Here is a 19141-nt window from a genome sequence, read left to right as displayed (position 1 = left end):
CGTTCAGTGCAGTGCACTGAAAGGGCAAGTTTCAATTTCTTCCTACACTTCTATTTTAAAACGAAACCATTCCGGAACGGTTTCGTTTTAAAATAAAAGTATAGGAGCTGTAAAAGGTCATTTAAAAAAGTAGAGGAGCACCGCTCCCGACCGCTCCCGCTCACTTCGACAACTGGTTTCACGCCAGTCTCTACGAGGGAGTCTGCTTTCCTTGGTAGTACTATTTGGCTTCTTCCAACTTACAATTTCATCTTCCAGATGTCATCCTTTGACAGTCAAGAACTGGTCTAAAAGTGGTTCATTTCATCATGAACACCAGTAGGAACTTAGCGAGGACCACAGAGTGTGGAGGGGGAGGTCCTGAATTGGACCACTCTTGGCCATTTTATAATCGCATTTCACCGCTCTTTTCCACCTGGGTCGTATTATTGTTACACAGTACCGCCCTTGTGGTCTTCAATCCTCCGAAACAATTAACAATTTGGAGTGCCAAACGTGCTGATATTTTGTGACACAAAAAATGGAAGAGGATTTGAATAACAATGAAAGAAAATACAGCATGAAATGTAAGAAGTAGAGTAAACATATCAGAATAGGAAGTTATGAGCATGCAGGGTGGTCTCTATCCGGTTGGCTTTTGTGCCTATTGTATGTTTATGTGGGGGGGGGGCTATCTATCATTTCTTTGAGGTTTAAAGGCTGCCCACTTTCTTGTTTCCAGAGATAAAGTTTCCTTTTTTCCAAAACCAGGAGTTTTAAGGAATTGTATAAGAGGAGGGGCTGAGAAGAGAAGACAGGTCTTAGAGCATGGAGGTCTGTGCTTATTTGGGAAGTATGCATGCCGACTCCGCAATGCACAGCATCCCTTGATGGGACCTGGCCTAGCAGTTTGGGCTGGCTGCTCCCATTGGTGGCAGTACCTTATTGATTTGCATATGGCTGGACCCCTTTTGCAATGACGCAGACAGCCTCGAAAACCGTGGTGTGGAAGGTTGCCCGGAGCAATGCCAGTGGTTCAGATTAATTTGAAACCGTCCACCCATCCCTTTTTTGGTTTTAGTTTGTCTCCCTATGTGAGAGAAGGTATGCCAAGACGTGGGTCCCTTGCTAGCTGTGACGTAGAGAACCAAGCTGCACCTCACTGAGTAGGCCCAACAAGGCTGAAACATGTCTGGGGTTGCTTGGGTTTCTGTGCACAGGAGACCTGAACTAGCAGTTTGGGCAGGGCGGCTCCAATTGGTGGCAGTACCTCACTGATTTGCATATGGCTGGACTCCTTTTGCAATGGCTCAGATGGGCTAAAAAACAGTGGTGTGGAAGGTTGCCCAGAGCAATGCCAGTGGTTCAGATTAATTCAAAACCTTCCACCCATCACTTTTTTGGTTATCCTTAGAGAATCATACATATAAGATATGCTTTAAATTGCCATACTTTGAAAAAAGCATCCACCACAAAGTGGTCACACAACTCAGACTCATATTACTGACCCCCTTTTTTCATAAAATCCACATTTCATGGTCCCTAAAACGAGTAAAGTTAGCTTTCTGTTGCAAGAAACAGAGACAATTGCTATTGCATCCTGATTGCTGGCATGCAACATTCAGTGACACATGTTCCACCAACCTCATCTATAAACCAGTGAATGTTGAAAAATTTGACCCGTCAGCTGCCTAGTGATTATCCTCCAACCTAGACCAGAGAAGCAAAGACACTCTTGACAGAATGGGTCCCAGATTTAGACCAAATCCTAACCTGCTTCCTAGCAATCGCCTAACCCACCTGTGTACTAAGGTCATGATGGAACATACAACCACTCAACATTGGGAACTCTGGAAAATAAGGATCAAATGTAGCCTTTATTTGACTATTACATTCTGGAAATTACCCTCTTGGAAATATCCAGGATTCTAACATCTGAATCTCTGCTGAATGAAATTAAACAAAACCTGGGTCTTGTGCACTGTCAAAGCACCTGTCTCCAATTGGACTGATCAAGAGGGTGCAGCAAGCAGTCCAAACCCAACATACACTCACGTCGAGTAGTGTAGATAAGCCACCGCACTGGGTCTGGCGTCAATATTTTGCAAAGTTATATTCCCCAAAAAGACGAAATAAATGGATGCTCTTTGCATAAATGGCTGAAATGGCGCTCATGGAGAAGTTCAATATTTAGAGTCTCTGCAGCAAGCTGGAGCCTCTCCAGGGAGCATGGTCGATGTGCACATCCTCCCAGAGGCAAATACAAAAAAGAGTTCTACCAAACAGTGCATTTTGCAACACAATTATAAAGCAACAAAAAAGGGAAGGAAGTTGTATGTTTAAAAGTAGTTCAAGTAACCTCTATATGCAATATAAAATGCCCCCTACTGTTCCTCAAAATGTATAAGACATGTTCCATCACTTCTACCCCCCACATGCTGTCACGCTGCAATCATGTCCTTTCCAATTAGATTCTGAGTCAAATTAATGTGACTGAGATCACACTTGGCCAAGGGAGGGAGATCTTATATTGTGAGACATGAAGCCGCCATTGAGTTAGATACTAGTGTGACATTTTGGGGCATTGGGATCCGTTCTGGCTCCAGGTAGTGTTCGGGCAGAAAGGTGATATGGGTAGGTGGGTTCCATTGGCCACGCAAGGGTGGTAGAACCAGTGTGGTTGAATCAGTAGTGTAGCGTTGTAGGGTTGATGCACATGGCATTTGTGGCCTCAGTAAAGGTTTCACGTTAGTCGTACGTTTGAAAGAAAACAATCGCTTTTCCAAGATGTCTTCCATGCTTTGATCCTGGTTCAGTAAGGTGGTGTGACGCTATGGTTACTAAGTGCTCCTGTTCCAATATGACTGCAGTTAAGCAGCCAGTGAAGGGCAGAAGTGGATCTCAACTCTTCCATCTCCTGGGTGATGTCGACAAGCTGTTTTTTTGTTAAGATCCTGGTACACAGCTTGAAGTATTTAGGAGATATACATGTTGTGCCAAAATATCAGTTGGTCATTTTCACTCATTTTGTACACAAATACTATTCCGGTGGTAATACTGCTGGATTTCAACTTGCAGTTTGGCGGTGTAAATCCCCATTTTCATTGGGGATTTTGCTGGTATTATCTCAGTTTGAATTACCAGATGGTATTACCTACAAGTTTGCTGGCATTACCTGCGGTGAAAATAATGGATGGTATTATCATCCGGTAATTCTCGCCGGAGGTAATGCCAGCAAACTTGTAGTTTGACCGTGTGGGAAAAATTGAGGTAAACAGAACTACCTCCACTTTTTTCCCCGCACCGGCAAACTCATAATGAGCCCCTTTGTCTTTTGGGTACTCACTTAAGGTTCCATCAGCTAATTAATGTCCACAACTCTCTCACTGCTATTATAACATCTGCAGAATTTGCTCGCCTGCAATCTGGGAGCAGCTCTACGCTGACTCAGGCCTTTGGGGAACCTTCGATTACTGGTGGTTTTGACTGACGCATCACTGTCTTTAGACTGGCGGGCGACTTAGTGAAATTGCGCTCAAAGATTCACATAAAGTTCCCGCCAGTGGCCATGTATGTGGGTGGCCTCCATGACTAGTAGATTTAGGGCCAATGCAATTAAGTTATCCCTCACAGTTCGTGCAAGAGTGCATTCTGGTGAGTCAAACTAGATATTTTATTCTCAAGCCATGTATTTCCATCATAGGGAAGGAACAACTGAAAATGCACAGGTTCAGCCTCATTCCCTCATACACACACAAACAGACACACAGGCCCTCATCTCGCTTACCATTTCTGCCGCCCGATATCGCTGTAATACCGGGATATTATGGCCAGTGGCGGCAGTACAGTACATTTCTATACCCGTGGAGTCCTATAGAACTCCAGGGGAATGGGAAAATTGAAGCACCTGCAACGTTTGTAACAGTGCCGGTGGTTCAGTGAATTTTCAGCCGGTAGGGACCTGAACTAGGTCACAGCCCCAACTGGCAGACTCGGAGTGACTCGGTCTGGAAAAGATGCAGGTAACCATTGTTACCGGCAATTTTTTCCAGACGGGTCACTCATAATGAGGGCTACAGACATACGAATTAGTACACATACGCAAACATACACTCACACGTACACTCACAAATCTCTCTTTATACCTACCCCTCAACACCGCCATTGCTCAATAGGACAGTGAACAAAAACAAGTGGCCCATACATGTGATGTCATCAGTGATGTCATTGATGACATTTGTGATGTCATCTTTGATCTCCTGGGTGATAGTCTTAGCAGTGCATGGTGGTGGCTCTAGTTATGGTTGCTTAGCTTACCATAACTGGTGTTTCTGAGGTTTTTCCGTTTTACTTGTAACCATAACGTCGAGTTAACAAAGTTTTTTCATTGAATTTCATAGGTTTTTATTAGTGCAACTTAACCATAACATCCCTTTAATAAAGTTGTCACAGTGAATTTCATGGGTTTTAACCAGCGCATGCTAATTTCCTACAACTTACTAATATCATACTGACCCCAATATAGCAACATTTCTGTCAAATTCACAGTTTCACCTTAAAACTCTTCCATTTCCCACATTCTCGCATCATTTTTAACACTTCTATACACTTTTTGCAACTTTTTTCACAGTTTTTGCATTTGTTGATGTCCGCGAACGTCTGACCTCATCGCAGACTTTTCGAACAGTGTCACGTGACCACATGCTTGCGGCATGATGACGTCTTCATGAACGTGTCAGCACTTCACAATCGGGTCCGTGTTTCGCGGACATTTTGGAACTGCACTTTCTACTGATCTGGGAAATTTCAAGCTCAACATTTACCCTTGCACAGCTCCCAGACCTATTCTGACTCATTATCCATTAACAATCTCGTACAGAATACATACTTGGAACAATATTAGCAAAACTGCTATTTATCTTAAAAATGGCATCAGCTACTTCCATCCCCCCTCCCCAAGAGCCACCACCACCAGCTGGAGGACCTACACAACTAAAAAAGCACAGTACTTCCAAAGGCAATGAACAGGACCAAGAAAATGAGGTAGAGGAAGTGCCTACCTCTAGCACCCAGAGAAAATCATGGTTGTGGCAGTTCCTTACCACTGTTGGGAATGTACCAAAGGCTAAAGCTACCAAAGTGAAATGCACTGAGTTGTACTCAGAGGCGGACTACCTGCACAGCACTCCTACGGGACCCCTCGATGCGCAACCACACTCAGTCCAACCACTGCAATGCTCTCAAGGGTTGTTTCTTTCTTAGCAAGTAGTAGGCTGTCTTCCTCCACCTCTTCATCAACCAATACTGTAACCACACATCCTACTTCTGGGGGCACAAAATCCCACCAGTTAACTTGCAAGCGATAAAGGCAGCTGTTGATCCATATATTTCGAAGACTACAGTCCTCTGTATATACTGCAACACACCACTCTGCAGGGGGAAGCAATTTTTCAAAGTGCTTTTGAAGCTTTAATCAAGTTGCATGAGAAACACTGCCCCCTACCTTAGGTGTAACACACGCGCAACATCTTCCCGTCCACCAGCCCCTCAATATTAGTGCTTGGTGCCTCTTCCCTTATTTCCAACCCCACCTTATTTTCTAACCTCTCCTGCAAAAAAAATTAAAAACAACAAAAAAAAGGTTCTTTTAGGAACCACCTTTCACAATTAAAAAATAGAACAAAAAAAGAATCTTATAGACTCCATCTACTTTACATTTCTCAGTAAAGTACATAGACTAAATAAGATTTTCCAACATATCCATTAGCATTTTGTGCTATGTTAATGAGATTAATGTTGCAATCATCCCCCGTTCCAGGCACTGGAATGGGGGATAACGGCCCGGCAGCCCAAGTTATCAGCCCAAGTGAAGCGAGGGTGGATAATGAGGACTCCAGACTGTTATCCCCCATTCCAGCCCCTGCAACAGTGGATGAAGGCCATTAGAACCCCCGGGTTGCCAAATCGGTGAGCCGGGGTGCTAAAAAAAAAGTATTTTCGTTCCTACAGCGGGATGCGCGCAGCGTCCGCTGTAGGAGGGAAAATCCTTTTCCAAGATGGCCACCATGGAAAGGGAAGGCGGGGCTCCATACAGAGCCCCTCTTCCTTTTACATGGCGGCCTGCAGAAGGCAAAGAGAGAACCCTATGACCATATTAAGCTTCCACACACCAACTGCCACTTAACCTTTTACACATTTTTTCCATCTACATTTTCCTTACCTATCCCCAAAAATTGTAAACAATGCTCTTATAAATGCACATATTCATTGTACAGTGAGAGAAGTGCACAAATAGAAGGGGCAGTACAGATGATCAAGTGCTCATGAGAACCCAGGAAGGAAATGCCAAGGTATGCCAAGGTGGGACACCACTGTGTAACTACTGGAGCAGAGGAGTCCCAAGGGTGGGATGCATCTTAACCATGACATCCCTTTAGTAAAGTTTTTTCTGTCAATTTAATATATGTTTATAAGTGAAAATGTTTGATGGTGTTACATCACTGTATATAAGTTATTGATAATTCCTCTTTTCACATATATGAAAGAACTATAAAGCTCCTTTAAGAAACATTTTTTTGCAACACATACCTGTTGTTATCAGTAGTGCATGCTGGGAATGGAAATCCTTGTTCAATTGCCTAAGGCATAAGGCTCCATCATGACCCCAGCTGAACCAAACCACCTCTATTATGCACTACACCTACCCTGCATCCTAGTTCAGTGTCCACTTTACCATACTAATGTAACCAATGACCAATGCTCATGGCTTGCAACCATGACCAGTCTCCAAATCCATGGGGCATAGGCTTCGGCCATGCTGCATTCCCCAATAAGCAAATAAGAGTACACATTTGAGTTTGCTGAGAGCTAGGCCCACTACCCAGACACCAAATGTATATTACTAGTTTTTCTACTTACATTCTTACACTTTGGAAAAATAAAACACAAGGCATGTTTCCAAAAACATGCCTGCAGGTCCTTGTTAATGCTCGTCACGCAGGTTTGTTGTAATCTAGTCCACCACTTCATGCTGTAACCACAAACAGAATATGTTTTCCCATTCATACCTACTGCTTTGGCCATGCTGCATGCCCCAATAAACAAAGTAAAGTACGCATTTCTCCTTGCTGACGGCCAGGCCCATTGTCCAGAAACCAAAGTTATTTCACTGTGCTGTGTACTTACTATTTATACTTACATATTTGCAAAACCATGCTTTACAGTTCTTGATGACCATCCTTGTGCATATTTGCTGCAATCCCATCCAGCACTTCAACCTGTACCCACAAGCACATTTTGTTCCCGTTCAAACCTATCCCAATTTCAATAAACTTTACCACATAGCTGGTCCCTGGTAGACATGGCCATTTTAATCCCATTGATCAATCCATCGTGGTCATGGCCAGTAGCCAGATACAACCTTATGCCATGACCTGGACAATCTGGCCGCTACCATGGCCACAGGCTAAACCTCAGTCACCAAAGATATATCACTATTTTTTGTACATTATGACACTTGTCAAAAAATAAAACATGGACACATTTGCAAAGCCATGCTTTAAGGTCCTTGCCAATGCTCATGCACAAGTTTGCTGGAAATCCACCCATGTTTTATTTTTTCAAAAGTGTCAAAATGTATGCACATACAATAGTCATATAACTTAGCCCCCACTTAACAAAATCCACTCATACTTCGCAAAACATTCAAGGTTGGGTCTATAATCTTTCTGAAAACCTTTGACCACATTTGTCAAATGGCAACAAAGTTATACGCCATCTTAAAATATTGAGAACCCCCTCTAAGTTTGGCCCCTCTTGACAAAATCCCACCAAACTTTGCAAGAACATTTATATCTAGATCTTAAATTTGTTTGCAAAATTCTGTGCAGATTTGTCAAATGGCACCATATTCATAAGCCTTTGCAATATTTTGGGACACCGCCTCTAATTTTGTTGCCTCTTGACAAAACAGCACCAAACTTTGAAAAACCTTTTAGTATAAGGTCTAGAATGAAATTCCAAAATTTCATGCAGTTTCTTTAAGTGGCTTCAAAGTTATAAGCCATCCAAAAACTGCTTTTCACCAACCGTGTAATGCACAAATAAGTATAGATGCCCCCGAACATTTAAGATGTTTGCGACAATCACAGGACTTTGCCGGACTGTTCGCGGCCATATCCCATTCCATCCTCATCACCCCTGACCTGTTTTTTAATGTTTTTACTGTGATGTTCGTGGACAATAGGCGCTGTCCGTGAATCCAACCTGGTTGGCATTTCCAAAAATCTTACCCACCTCATGCTTTCCACTATCCAATCATCAGGCGCGTCAGAACAGGGAAGTGAGTACCCAGGGAAAGGGATATCACACATTTTTTATAGCTACATTATGGGCATTTAAAAATAATTACTGGACGGATTTACACCAAATTTACAAAAGCACATTTTCAGGACCAAGCCGCCGCTCCTGCTGCAAATAATGGTGAAAATCCAGTGGTTTGGGCTGTAGACGTGAGCAAAACATTTTCCCATTGTGTCTATGGGAAAAAACACACATTTTGGGACCCCCTTATAACTTTTCCCGCCCTTGATGAAACCTCACCAAACTTTGCAGGATCGATCTGACAGGGCTATATACTTTTTTTGCAAAGTTTCGTGAGGATTTGTTTAGGGGTGGGGGGGCAAAGTTATAAACCGCCAAAAAGTGCTCTTCCTCTCTGTTGAGCAATTTAACCATAACTACAGGGCCGCTACCCCAGGCCCTTTAATAGATAGGACACTGAGCATCCTGTACCCACACATGCCTAAGTTAAGTTTTATTTCATTTATATAGCACACATCACTGAGTGAATTGTTTCTAGGCACAGCAATCCAGAAATCAATGTTAGCTGAATTAATAACAAAATTGATGCACCTAAATAAGAGCTTTTTACATTTCCCCAAAAGACTGATGATTTTCCTCATATCTCGGCTCTATGATGCTGCCCATTGAAACCTTGCTTTAAATTCGTCAATGTAAAGGACGGGATATATGAAAGTGCTCAGTTGGATATTTTGAAAGCATGTGGGGCAAGCAGGACAATTTATCTTTTAGTTATATATTGGCGATAACTAGCGCAAAGACCAAATACTACTTCAAGTGTTATTATTGTATTTGATATAGTAATACAATTTAAAGTAGCACAACCTCAATGCAGCTGCATGCCTGCGCACTTTACAAAGTAACAAAAGCCAAAGAAAAGAGGAATAAAAGAGTAAAAACGGCAGACCGACAAGTTACAAATATCTGCAACCTTTTGCTCTTAAGATGTTTTAGACTACAACTCCCAACATCCTTTCTCGGCATAGTCAGTGGTGAAGGAGTCATGGGCCAAAGCATCTCTGAAGGCACAGGTCACAGAACCATGAGCTAGAACGAAATATCGACTAAATAAATAAATACTATTTTAAACAAAACAAAAAAACAGAAAGAGATCACAAATCAATTGCTGCAACCATATGTTAGCCATTAAACTTTACATTGGATCCAGACAAACTGGATGATTTGTAATGGCTGAAATATGATTTATTTTGCATAAACGTGCTCCACTTCCACCATCTTCTTTACTGTAGTGTTCTGTGGTGTCTGGACACCGATGCTCAGACCACAAAGTACACAAGTCATTGAAGTTATCTAATGAAGAGTTAACAATCAATCCCAAGGCTGTAACCCATTCGTCATTTCAGACAAATTAGATATTGGTTTTCAATTACTGAGTTGTCCAAAAGAAACCTCTTCATTGCCAAGCTTCCTTGAACTATCACAGTGAGATCTTACCAAATGTTACCTGTTTTTATTAATTATTTTATATGTCTATCATCTGGATGACCTATAGAAAAACTGCCTTGGCATATACTGATAAGTCAACATAGGTGGATAATTGGGCACTAGTGAGATTCCCACATGTCAGCATAGAAGCCTCAGATTGAATATCCTCTAGCTTCATTGCTAGATGTAGGGTCATATCTATTAATTGTATAGTGTCCTCTGATAACCAGTGAAGAGATATGGTCTACTACCTGAGTTGCGGATCTTAAAACATGTTGCTGTCTATTGTATTTGGATTTATTTAAGCACAGGGATGACCTTTTAACCAGAAATGATCTACATAGTAACCATGGTTGGCAGAGCACTCCCTGGTCAGGGTGCCTTTACAATAAGCATGGAGGTACTTAATCCGCTGGGCTGGGTGATACACTACTGTTATTTGGAAAACATGCCAGAGAACTAGACAGCAGGACATAAATAACCGGACATAAAAGTGACAAGAATCATTAATAGCGTAGTTGGAATTTCACTGGAGTGATCGTGAGAGAAACGGGTGTAAGGCGTGAGTAAGGTGGTCCCTGTAAAGTGTAGGAGTAGGATTATTAGGGGCTCCGTCAAGCACTAGCAATATAATCTTTGTTTTGAAGAGTTACTCTGAGGGGATGGTATTGATATTGGGTGAGAGAAGATTCCAGTGAAGAAGGGCTAGTAGAGAAAAGGAGGGAAAGCGGGAGCAGGTCCAAGTGACAGGGGTAGGTAGGTTGCAGAGGGTGGAGAATCAAAGATTCTGGTTGGTGGTATACAGAGAGATGCAGTCATCAATGGTGTGCAGAGCAAGGCCACGGAAGGATTTGAAGATGATGTGCAGGATTTTAAAGAGAGTGTGATTTTGCACAGAGAGACATCCGACTTGGTGTCTGATGGAGGAGGTGAGGGAAGGATGTGTGATGCAAATGTGAGAACTTTGTTGAGAGGTATGAAAGAGTATAGGGAAAGACCAAGGAGTAGGTTCACACAATAGTCAGTTTACTGAGCACTACAGTGAAGATTAGAGGTTTTGTGGAGTGGTGGGTGAGGTGCTGCATATTTTTATGATGTTGATGAGGTAAAGCATGGCTGCGTTGGCAGTGGCTGTTATAAACCTCGAGAGCGTAAGGTCACAGTCAAAGAGAACTGCACCGTGGATCGCCAAGGATGAGTGGGTGACAAGGAGATGGAGAAGGAAGGGTCGGGTTGATGTTGGAGGAAGAGAAAGAGATGACATTTGCCCTAGAGGAATTGGCATGAAGCAGTGTAGAATCATCGAGTGGCATATGGCATCAAGACATTGGTTATAAGTTCTGAGATTGCAATGGTTAAGGAGGGGAAGAGAAAAAGATCTCAGTAACTGCAGCAACAAAGTGATAGCTGAAGCAAAGAGGTGAGTTTACCAAGGGAGTAGGTGTAGAGCGTGAAGAGCAGTGGGCCGTGCACTCACTCCTCCAGAATCGCCCACTGGGAATGGCGTGGGGGAGGAGGCCATAGAGTTCCATGAGATGGAGAAACAGCAGTTGGAGAGTGTTTTTGGAGACTAGGGTGGAAAGATTTTGAAGGAGATCCACAGTGTTTAAGGCTGCAGAAAGGTCAAGTAGAATCAGGATGGAGGAGGGGTGAGAGTGATGGCCATTGGTTGAGGATATCAGTGATAGCAGTCTTTGGGGGAATGTTTGAACCGGTAAACAGATTGGAAGGGGTCACACAGTGAGTGTACCTTGAAATACTTTACTATACGTGCGCTCTTCTGACTTCTGACCGTCTATGGCTATCTCCCTTGAACTCAAATTGTGAATATGGTTAACATCAACTGTAGATTGTGCTGTCTAGTATTGTACTGATTAAATGTTTCTATGCCCCTCCCCGCCACCCCTATGTCCTGTTTTCCGGGCTCACCTAACCCTACACAACATACTGTTGTATAGTCAAGGAGTTTGCGGTGCAACAAACGTTATCCCTAAGTGTGCTCTTGTTCTACTTGGAGCTTGGTCTGCACTATGTGAAATATCGAAAAAATATATAATTTGTTTGGAAAGCCTGGTGTTTACAATTTAGCATTGGATATTATTAGTGGTCATCATTTGTAAGTCTATATAACATGAGGAGTGAAGTATTGGAGTGAAGTTCATTTTTGCTAGAATCATATCATCGTAATTTCCATACTTTTTGTGAATCTTAATTTGTTTTCCCAATCTGTACACAATGCTACTCTTACTTGGATGCCTATCAAAGCAGCAAGGTCTCATGTCTTGTATCTGCAGTGTGTGTTGTTGGAATATCTTTAATTAACATGCACAAAATATTCCTTCCTTCAGCACGTGGTGAGTCACCGTGCCATATCACCCCTGTGACTTCCGTTCCCGATTCTCCATCTCCGGCAAATGAACTTTGAGGATGCCTGTTCTTGAGAAGCACTCCAAGGAAAAGACGAGCGAAAATGGCTGCAAAGTGGAGGAGGTATGTGCACAGTGACCATCTTCTGATGTTTCGGACTATGACTCCCATGCTCCCTCACCATTGAGTTTACTGCCTAGGAATGATGGGAGTTGTAGGCCAAAACTTGCACACACAAGTCATTGCTAACTTGAAAACTGCAGTTGCCTGTTAAGTCAGTGCGATTGTTGTTTTTTTTATTAATAATACTTCAATGATATTGCTTAAATGATACATCTTTAAAGGGGCAGTCCTATCAGGAATGTTATTGGCACAATGAACAGGGCATGTATTTTTGAGCATATATCCATCAATCCAAAAAAGAAATACAATGCATTTTACCATCAGTTTTTTCACATTTACAACTGCGAAACTCATGGGTCGGAAACTGCCATCTTGTGCTAATCTTTTATGTTGATCCATCGCCCTAAGTTCAAGCGGCAGTAAATGAGGTCATCCACCCCTCAAGTTGACCGTGAGATGTCAAACCGATATGCTCCTCATAACATTGGTGCACAGCGTAGCTAAACGTACCCTGTCATCACCTGTGTCATCACGTTCCCTAAGGCAAAACCAGGAAGGTCAACACACAAACACCCAGCATAAAAGTTTACTTTCTTTTCCCAAAAAGAAGGAAACAACGTACACTTTTAAGAAAATAGTAATCATTGGGATTTTACCAAGTCGTAATATTTTTAAATTCAAGTTAAAAATAGAATATTACATCCAAGGAATCATTGAAAACTTTTCTGAATTTAATGATTGCAAGAAAACGCTGTTTACTACAAGGCATAGTTCTGTTTAGTTTGCCTGTCACATTCCATTCAAAGGTTTCAGATTGCCCTCATCGATCTGTACTTGAATTCTGAAGTCAAAGTTCCATGTGGTAAAATCTAATGCACTTATGTCCTATCTTCGTTTCCGTATCGCTGCACATGGTGTTCCAATTGTGAGGAAAAATGGTTTTCTTTTCACGTTAAAATGCAGCACTTTGCAAATTGCAGCGTAAATGGGCAAACTGGTGCCTCACCATTATCGCAGAATAAGGTTATTACTGTTTAGTCACTGATGGTTATCTTCCAGTTATGATTAAAGAACCCATCCATGGGACGATTGTATCCAAGGCACACGCATATCCGAATGATGTAACTTTGTACATTTGAGAAGGCAAAAAAATATATATCAGTATCTAATTGGAAAAATAAGTTTGAGAATAAGTATACATAAATAAAATGTTTGTTACAATTGACATTTAGGATGTGCACTCTTTACGTCAACTTGAATATCAATTCCGCACATTGTTAATCATGAAGCATACAATTGCATAAATTTTATGTAAAAGAATATTTATATTATTTGCTGATTTTCCATTCTAGTAATGTAAAGTTGAATAACTGTCTCATTCGAATGCTCTTATGAATAGAAACCTAACTTTCGTACATTATATTTCATTATAGTAAATCTCATCACGTCTTTGTGGTTACTTGCCACATTGTGTCCCTGAAAATGTTAGCATGAGGGATTCAGGGACAAATAACAAAGAGACCCTGAATTTTGTGGTCACATTGCCAAAGAAAGGTTTCGTTTTTCGTGAACAAATACCACAAAATGAACAATATTAGCTTCCAGTTTCAATTGCAAGCTGTTCTGGAAAATAAGAAAATTATTGAACTCTTAACAAGAAGCAAATCTTTTCTGTGTTATTTACTATAAACACATTCTTAATTTAACCTTGTTTAATTATTTTAATTATTTTAACATGCAAGACTACATGCAGAAATGGGAGTGTTCATGTGGTCAGTTAGTTTTGCAATGCAGATAGATTATAACTTGTCTTTAAAATCAAATTTATTTTGGTACAATCATTAACAACTAACTTCTTTCAACCCAATTCAAACTGTCCTGCAGTAACAACAACACTTTTATTGACGGTTTTATGTGAGTTTGCTTCAATAGTAACCAGTGGCGTCACAAGCAGGGCTGCTGGGACAGCTGCTTGTTGTCCCACTCCAAGGATTTATGTTGCCGTATGAGCAGGAACACACCGGAAACAGGTGTCCCTGTTATGGTATGTTTCATTCGTACTGTGCACCGCTACCATTTACATGGTCTCCAGGTGCCCTGTGCCACCCCGCCATGGCCCACTGTAGCAGCTGCAGCCTGGAGCGGTGCGGGACATGGACGGGACATGGACAACACACAGTGCTATGTGCTCAGGGCCACCCTGAGGCATGGCCAGTCTGTTTGGCTTACCAGTGCCCCATGGTCATAGAGGCCCCCAAAGGCACCTGCTGCCTGCCTGCTTACTATGGCATGACTTCTTTTCTGACCATGTATGATAAGCTTTGTCATAGATGCCCAGAAGGGAGGCCATCACACAGCAGTGGGGCATGGGGGGACTGCACTGCCTGCAACTAAGGTTCTGGTCTGGAAAGGTGGTGACACGTACCATGCTTTTTTGATAAAGCAAGCATGGTGTGCATTATTGCTTGGCTATAGTGCAGTTTGTGGCTGCCGGTTAAGCACTTTCTTGCTGTGTCCTGATGACTTTTCTTTTTCTTTTCGGCATCCTGTCTGGGACATCAGTGTTGCTGTGTGTTACAGCTTAGCCTTGCTGCCTGTAGAACGGGAGCCTGGAGAAGGATACGGACATCAGTGTGGCTGCATGTTCATGCTCTGCACCCCACGTGCACAATGGGTGGCACACAAGGAGCACAATTTGGGTCACACCCCAGGAAATCGAATGCACTGCAAGCCCAATAAGGGGCAGGGTCAGATGCACAGCATGAGCACAAAGCCCCATCTCCCACCCCTGTCCGAATGTTGCAGGCATAGGGTAATGATTCAAGTCACCATATGGGGTGCAGGAATGATTGTGTGTAAGTTTATCATTAATTGTCCAAGGTGCATTTGGTGGGAAAAGTCCCCCCAGTTTTGCAACTCTGGATAGTCCCCTGTTAGTAAGGGTTTGTGATATACAACCAACACCTAGACCCAGATGAAAGGTGTGTTCATGTGTTTCTGTACTTGCATCCACTCTATGGAGACAGTCAGCATCGAACATGGGTGAAAAACACTTATGTTTTTAAACCCAGGCACCAATACGTGCCAAGTATTGTGTTTATACTCTGGCTGTTGGGTGGAGGGTAACAGGGTCCCATCCATGGGTTTCGCAGACTCTGTGATAGATACGAACAATGCAAGGTATAGGGCTTGTGCTCTGTGTGTTAGGGAGGCTTGTTGTGAGCTCGGGTGTCTGTGCTCTGGGTCGAATTCATGTATTCTTTTATTTTTTGCATTTTACAATACTTACTGTGATTTATCTCTCATATATAATGGCATTACTGTCACCAGAGCTTTTAAAATCAGGTGTCTTTAATGTAAATTTAAGCACCCCATCACAACGAAACATAACTGTATCACGCCCGGTCACCACTAACCCATTGAACTGGGAAATCCGACTTAGCCCTTTAATACGAGGCAGCAATACTTAGAGACAGATGGGGATGCAGAATATTACTCAAACATCAATAATCAAAGCTGACTCAGGAAGTTGGCAAAATGTGATTGTTTTAATAGCAATTATCTAAAACAGGGAGTTACAACAAACATCAGCACGTTTGCTCGATGCTCACACTCTCAACTCAACTCAACATATTAAAAAAAGCAAGTTATATACTGAAAACCCGTCACTACTGACGTCAATTTACGTTGCAAACTACAAAAACCTATTTGGAATGGTGATAGGCTTGCAAGGAACATCTAGGTATACATTCCATGCTGTTCAGGGAAAGTGATTGGGTCTCTAACATCAGGTGCGGCAACTAAGCCCTCCTCTAGTGCAGGTCACAACGAACGTCAACAAATAAACGACGTCCCATTGGTTATGCAAACAATAGGGCTCTCTATTATGTGTGTCTCTATGATTGGCTGGCACCCTTGTACCCCTCTGTAATATTCCACATGTGTAAGCAGCACGCAGGCTGGCATCCAGGTGCCAGTGGGCTGGCCACAACCATAACTTCCCATCAATTAGCCCTGGCATTCATTATCACACTTGCTGCCTACTAGTCAATTAAGGCTTTGAACTCGGCCTTGGAAATGTTCTCTGTGCTGAAGAATATGAGGGAGTATAGCATACTCTGTCTTCTCGGTTTCGATACAGTTCATCATAGTGTCTATTCTCATCTGACCACGTGACTGTAGACCACGATTTTGAGTCTTACTTCATTTAAAATACTACTATGAACCTCTGACGTCTTCAATGTTCTCGCCTCTCACTAGAGACAGGAGTTTTGTTCTTTCACACGTTCTTTAATTGTTTGTACGCACATCCGAGCCCAAGACGGCCTTGGCTTCTTGGTGTTGATCCTACCAAACCTTTCTTTGATCCACATCCATGTTTGAGTTTTCGATTTATTTCTAACTGCGACATACTGAAAACGCCTTTCTGCTTTCAAAATCCAGCTCTGCTAAAGCACATTGTGGAATCATCTATAGTCCTTACATTTCCTATGTATATACGTTGGCGCATCACCGCAATCTATTCACTAAATAGCCAGCCTTAAAGAATACTTTGTCTACTTTCTTTACTGCTTCTGTACACTTATAAAATGATTCAATAACTTCTTCATTATTTCTGTAGCATGAACATCTTCATCTCAAGCCCGAAATGTTGCTCATCTTTAACACCTTCAACATAGCGCTTATAGAATCTTTATGTTCTCTCGTCTTCTGCATCTCTTCTGTGTGCGTCAATTCTGCTTTTCATGACGACACCAATCTGTTTTCTTGCTTGCTTTTCCCTCTTCCTCCGGGATTTAATTGAAATAGCCATCATATTGTCGTGTATGCATGTACGCTTCCTCAATGGAAATCTTACTTCGAGGATTCTTTTTGATATAGGTATTCATAGGCAATGCACGTGTTTCACATTCTGGCTCTTTTTTTTTTTTTTTTACGCTACTTACCTTGTACTGCACTTCCCCTTGCACTTTTCCCTTCCCCTCACCCCTGCACTTGCGCGATCTGAATGACACCTGGCCTAGTAGGATCGCTGTCTGTCTTCCCCTTGTTCCCCCCCGCCTCGTCGCGCCTTGAAACACTTGTGTATAGGCGCGTTACAAATGCCATATCATATCATATCAACATATAGGCATCATGGGAGAGGAGCATTGGGTGGGGATATTCGACTCACCTCTACACCATCTTCACACTTCTCAATAAACACTACTTGATTACACACACCAAAAATATGCATTGCCACCTCAAACCCAATACAACTTAGATGCATGCAAAATTCTGTCCATCAGTTACATAATTTCACCCTTGTGACTCTCCTGCCTACTTCAAAATGAGTGACTGCGCCTATTCCCTCACCTGATACCTATGTGTTTCTGCTAGCTACCTAGCCACTCCCCACCCACTTTCAGTGCTGGATAAAAATGCACTAACTCATTTTATGCATCCTCTCTTAAAGTATCCCATGTCTGACTATGGTCTTCAAGAGGCCATTCAAGTACACAGAGCTAGTTGGACACACCAATGGCATACATATTAGAGCATGCATGTTAGGCAAGATTGTATGTAGTAACCCTGTAGGAGACTACACCAGACTTGTCCTCTTGGTAATAGGTAACCCAACCTTTGATATAGGCCTGTACTACACATGTTGGTAGTGTGACTGAGCAGCCAGGCCTTTCTCAAGAGGGTTCAATGTGAGCTGTATGGTTGCAACATAGCGTTTGACAGTGACAAGTAATCAAATAACACTTATACTCAAGGTTGCTTGAGTAAATAATTATTTATTAATTTAACATTCAGTCTTAATATAACCCTTCTTTAGAAGGGAGCAATCAGCAACAATAAAAATAAACTCCAATATACACTCCTTCAATTCAATAAAGTAAGTAGATACCCTTTTGGGATGGCTGACGTGACCTCAATAGCTAGGACACTGTGGACATTTATATATCACTTTTCACACTTAAATGGTAATACTGAAGTTGTGGCAAGAAGGAAAACGTTAGGGAAGGAAACAATGGTTAACAAGTTTCTCAAACAGGTAAGCACGTTTGAACCCCCCAGTGCAATGTATATTAACCCTTTCCCAGCTATACAAGTAAAGTATATATTACTTTTTGGAGGGACAGTTAAACACAAAGTCAGAGGTTAGAAGAGTCTACAGAGAGCCAGTACAGCCAATGTCAATTGAGCAAAGTCTAGGGGAGCTGAGGCACTTCTTGAAGGTATGTAAAAAGTCTTGCACAATGTTATAGTTTTGTTGAAAAATAAATCAATGTTGGGCCACAAGGTGGGAGGCTTGTGAAGGGAAAAGATGCAAGCAACTCTGCAATAGACAGCAAATGCAAGTCTCAACTGAGAGCAAGCAAGCTACACAAACAAGAGGTATGTACCCCTTAGTTCACAATACCTTGGGTCTGAAGAAATGGTTCCAGCTGTTTTCTGTTCCTGTTGTAGTTCCTGCAGATCCTGTCGTTCCTGGGCTTCAGTCTTGGGGACAAGAGGGAGAAAGAATGGGGACTCCTGCACTATGATTCGAAGGTCAGTGGCAGAAATGGGCAAAGTTCAGAACAGCAGCCCTTTGCGGTTTTAGCTTCTCGCTAATAGCACCACTGTGGTTCTTGGACACCTTTTGGACCTTCATTGCTTCTGGGGTCCAGCACTTGTTGAGGTGGCTCAGGCTTGGTCAGCCCTGCTTCGAGGGAGTCCGTAGGATCATCCTGGAGCTCAGGTCTGGCTTAAAAACAATGCACTCAATTCTGGTGTTCCTGTCCTCTGGCACTTGGTTCCTGCAGCAGCAATGGAAGTACAGCCAGCAGAGAGAGGGGTTTCAGTCAAGTTCGTCTTGGGGTCGATTTGTCCCACT

The 19141-nt window shown here is 42.4% G+C and overlaps 1 protein-coding gene across 1 annotated transcript in view; it reads left to right on the top strand.

Moving 5' to 3' along the window:
- CHAT (choline O-acetyltransferase) overlaps positions 1-19141 on the top strand; it is a 692169-nt gene that overhangs the window by 119471 nt on the left and 553557 nt on the right. Inside the window, exon 2 of the mRNA XM_069610814.1 lies at positions 12135-12276. Coding sequence (XP_069466915.1) covers positions 12214-12276 — 63 coding nt within the window. The 5' untranslated portion in view covers positions 12135-12213. The remainder of the gene's footprint in view (positions 1-12134; positions 12277-19141) is intronic.

The sequence above is a fragment of the Ambystoma mexicanum genome, chromosome 8, assembly GCF_040938575.1.
Source record: "Ambystoma mexicanum isolate Mex_15411 chromosome 8, UKY_AmexF1_1, whole genome shotgun sequence".
In the NCBI taxonomy this organism is placed as follows: domain Eukaryota; kingdom Metazoa; phylum Chordata; class Amphibia; order Caudata; family Ambystomatidae; genus Ambystoma; species Ambystoma mexicanum.
This window is presented reverse-complemented; position numbering and strand designations above follow the sequence as displayed.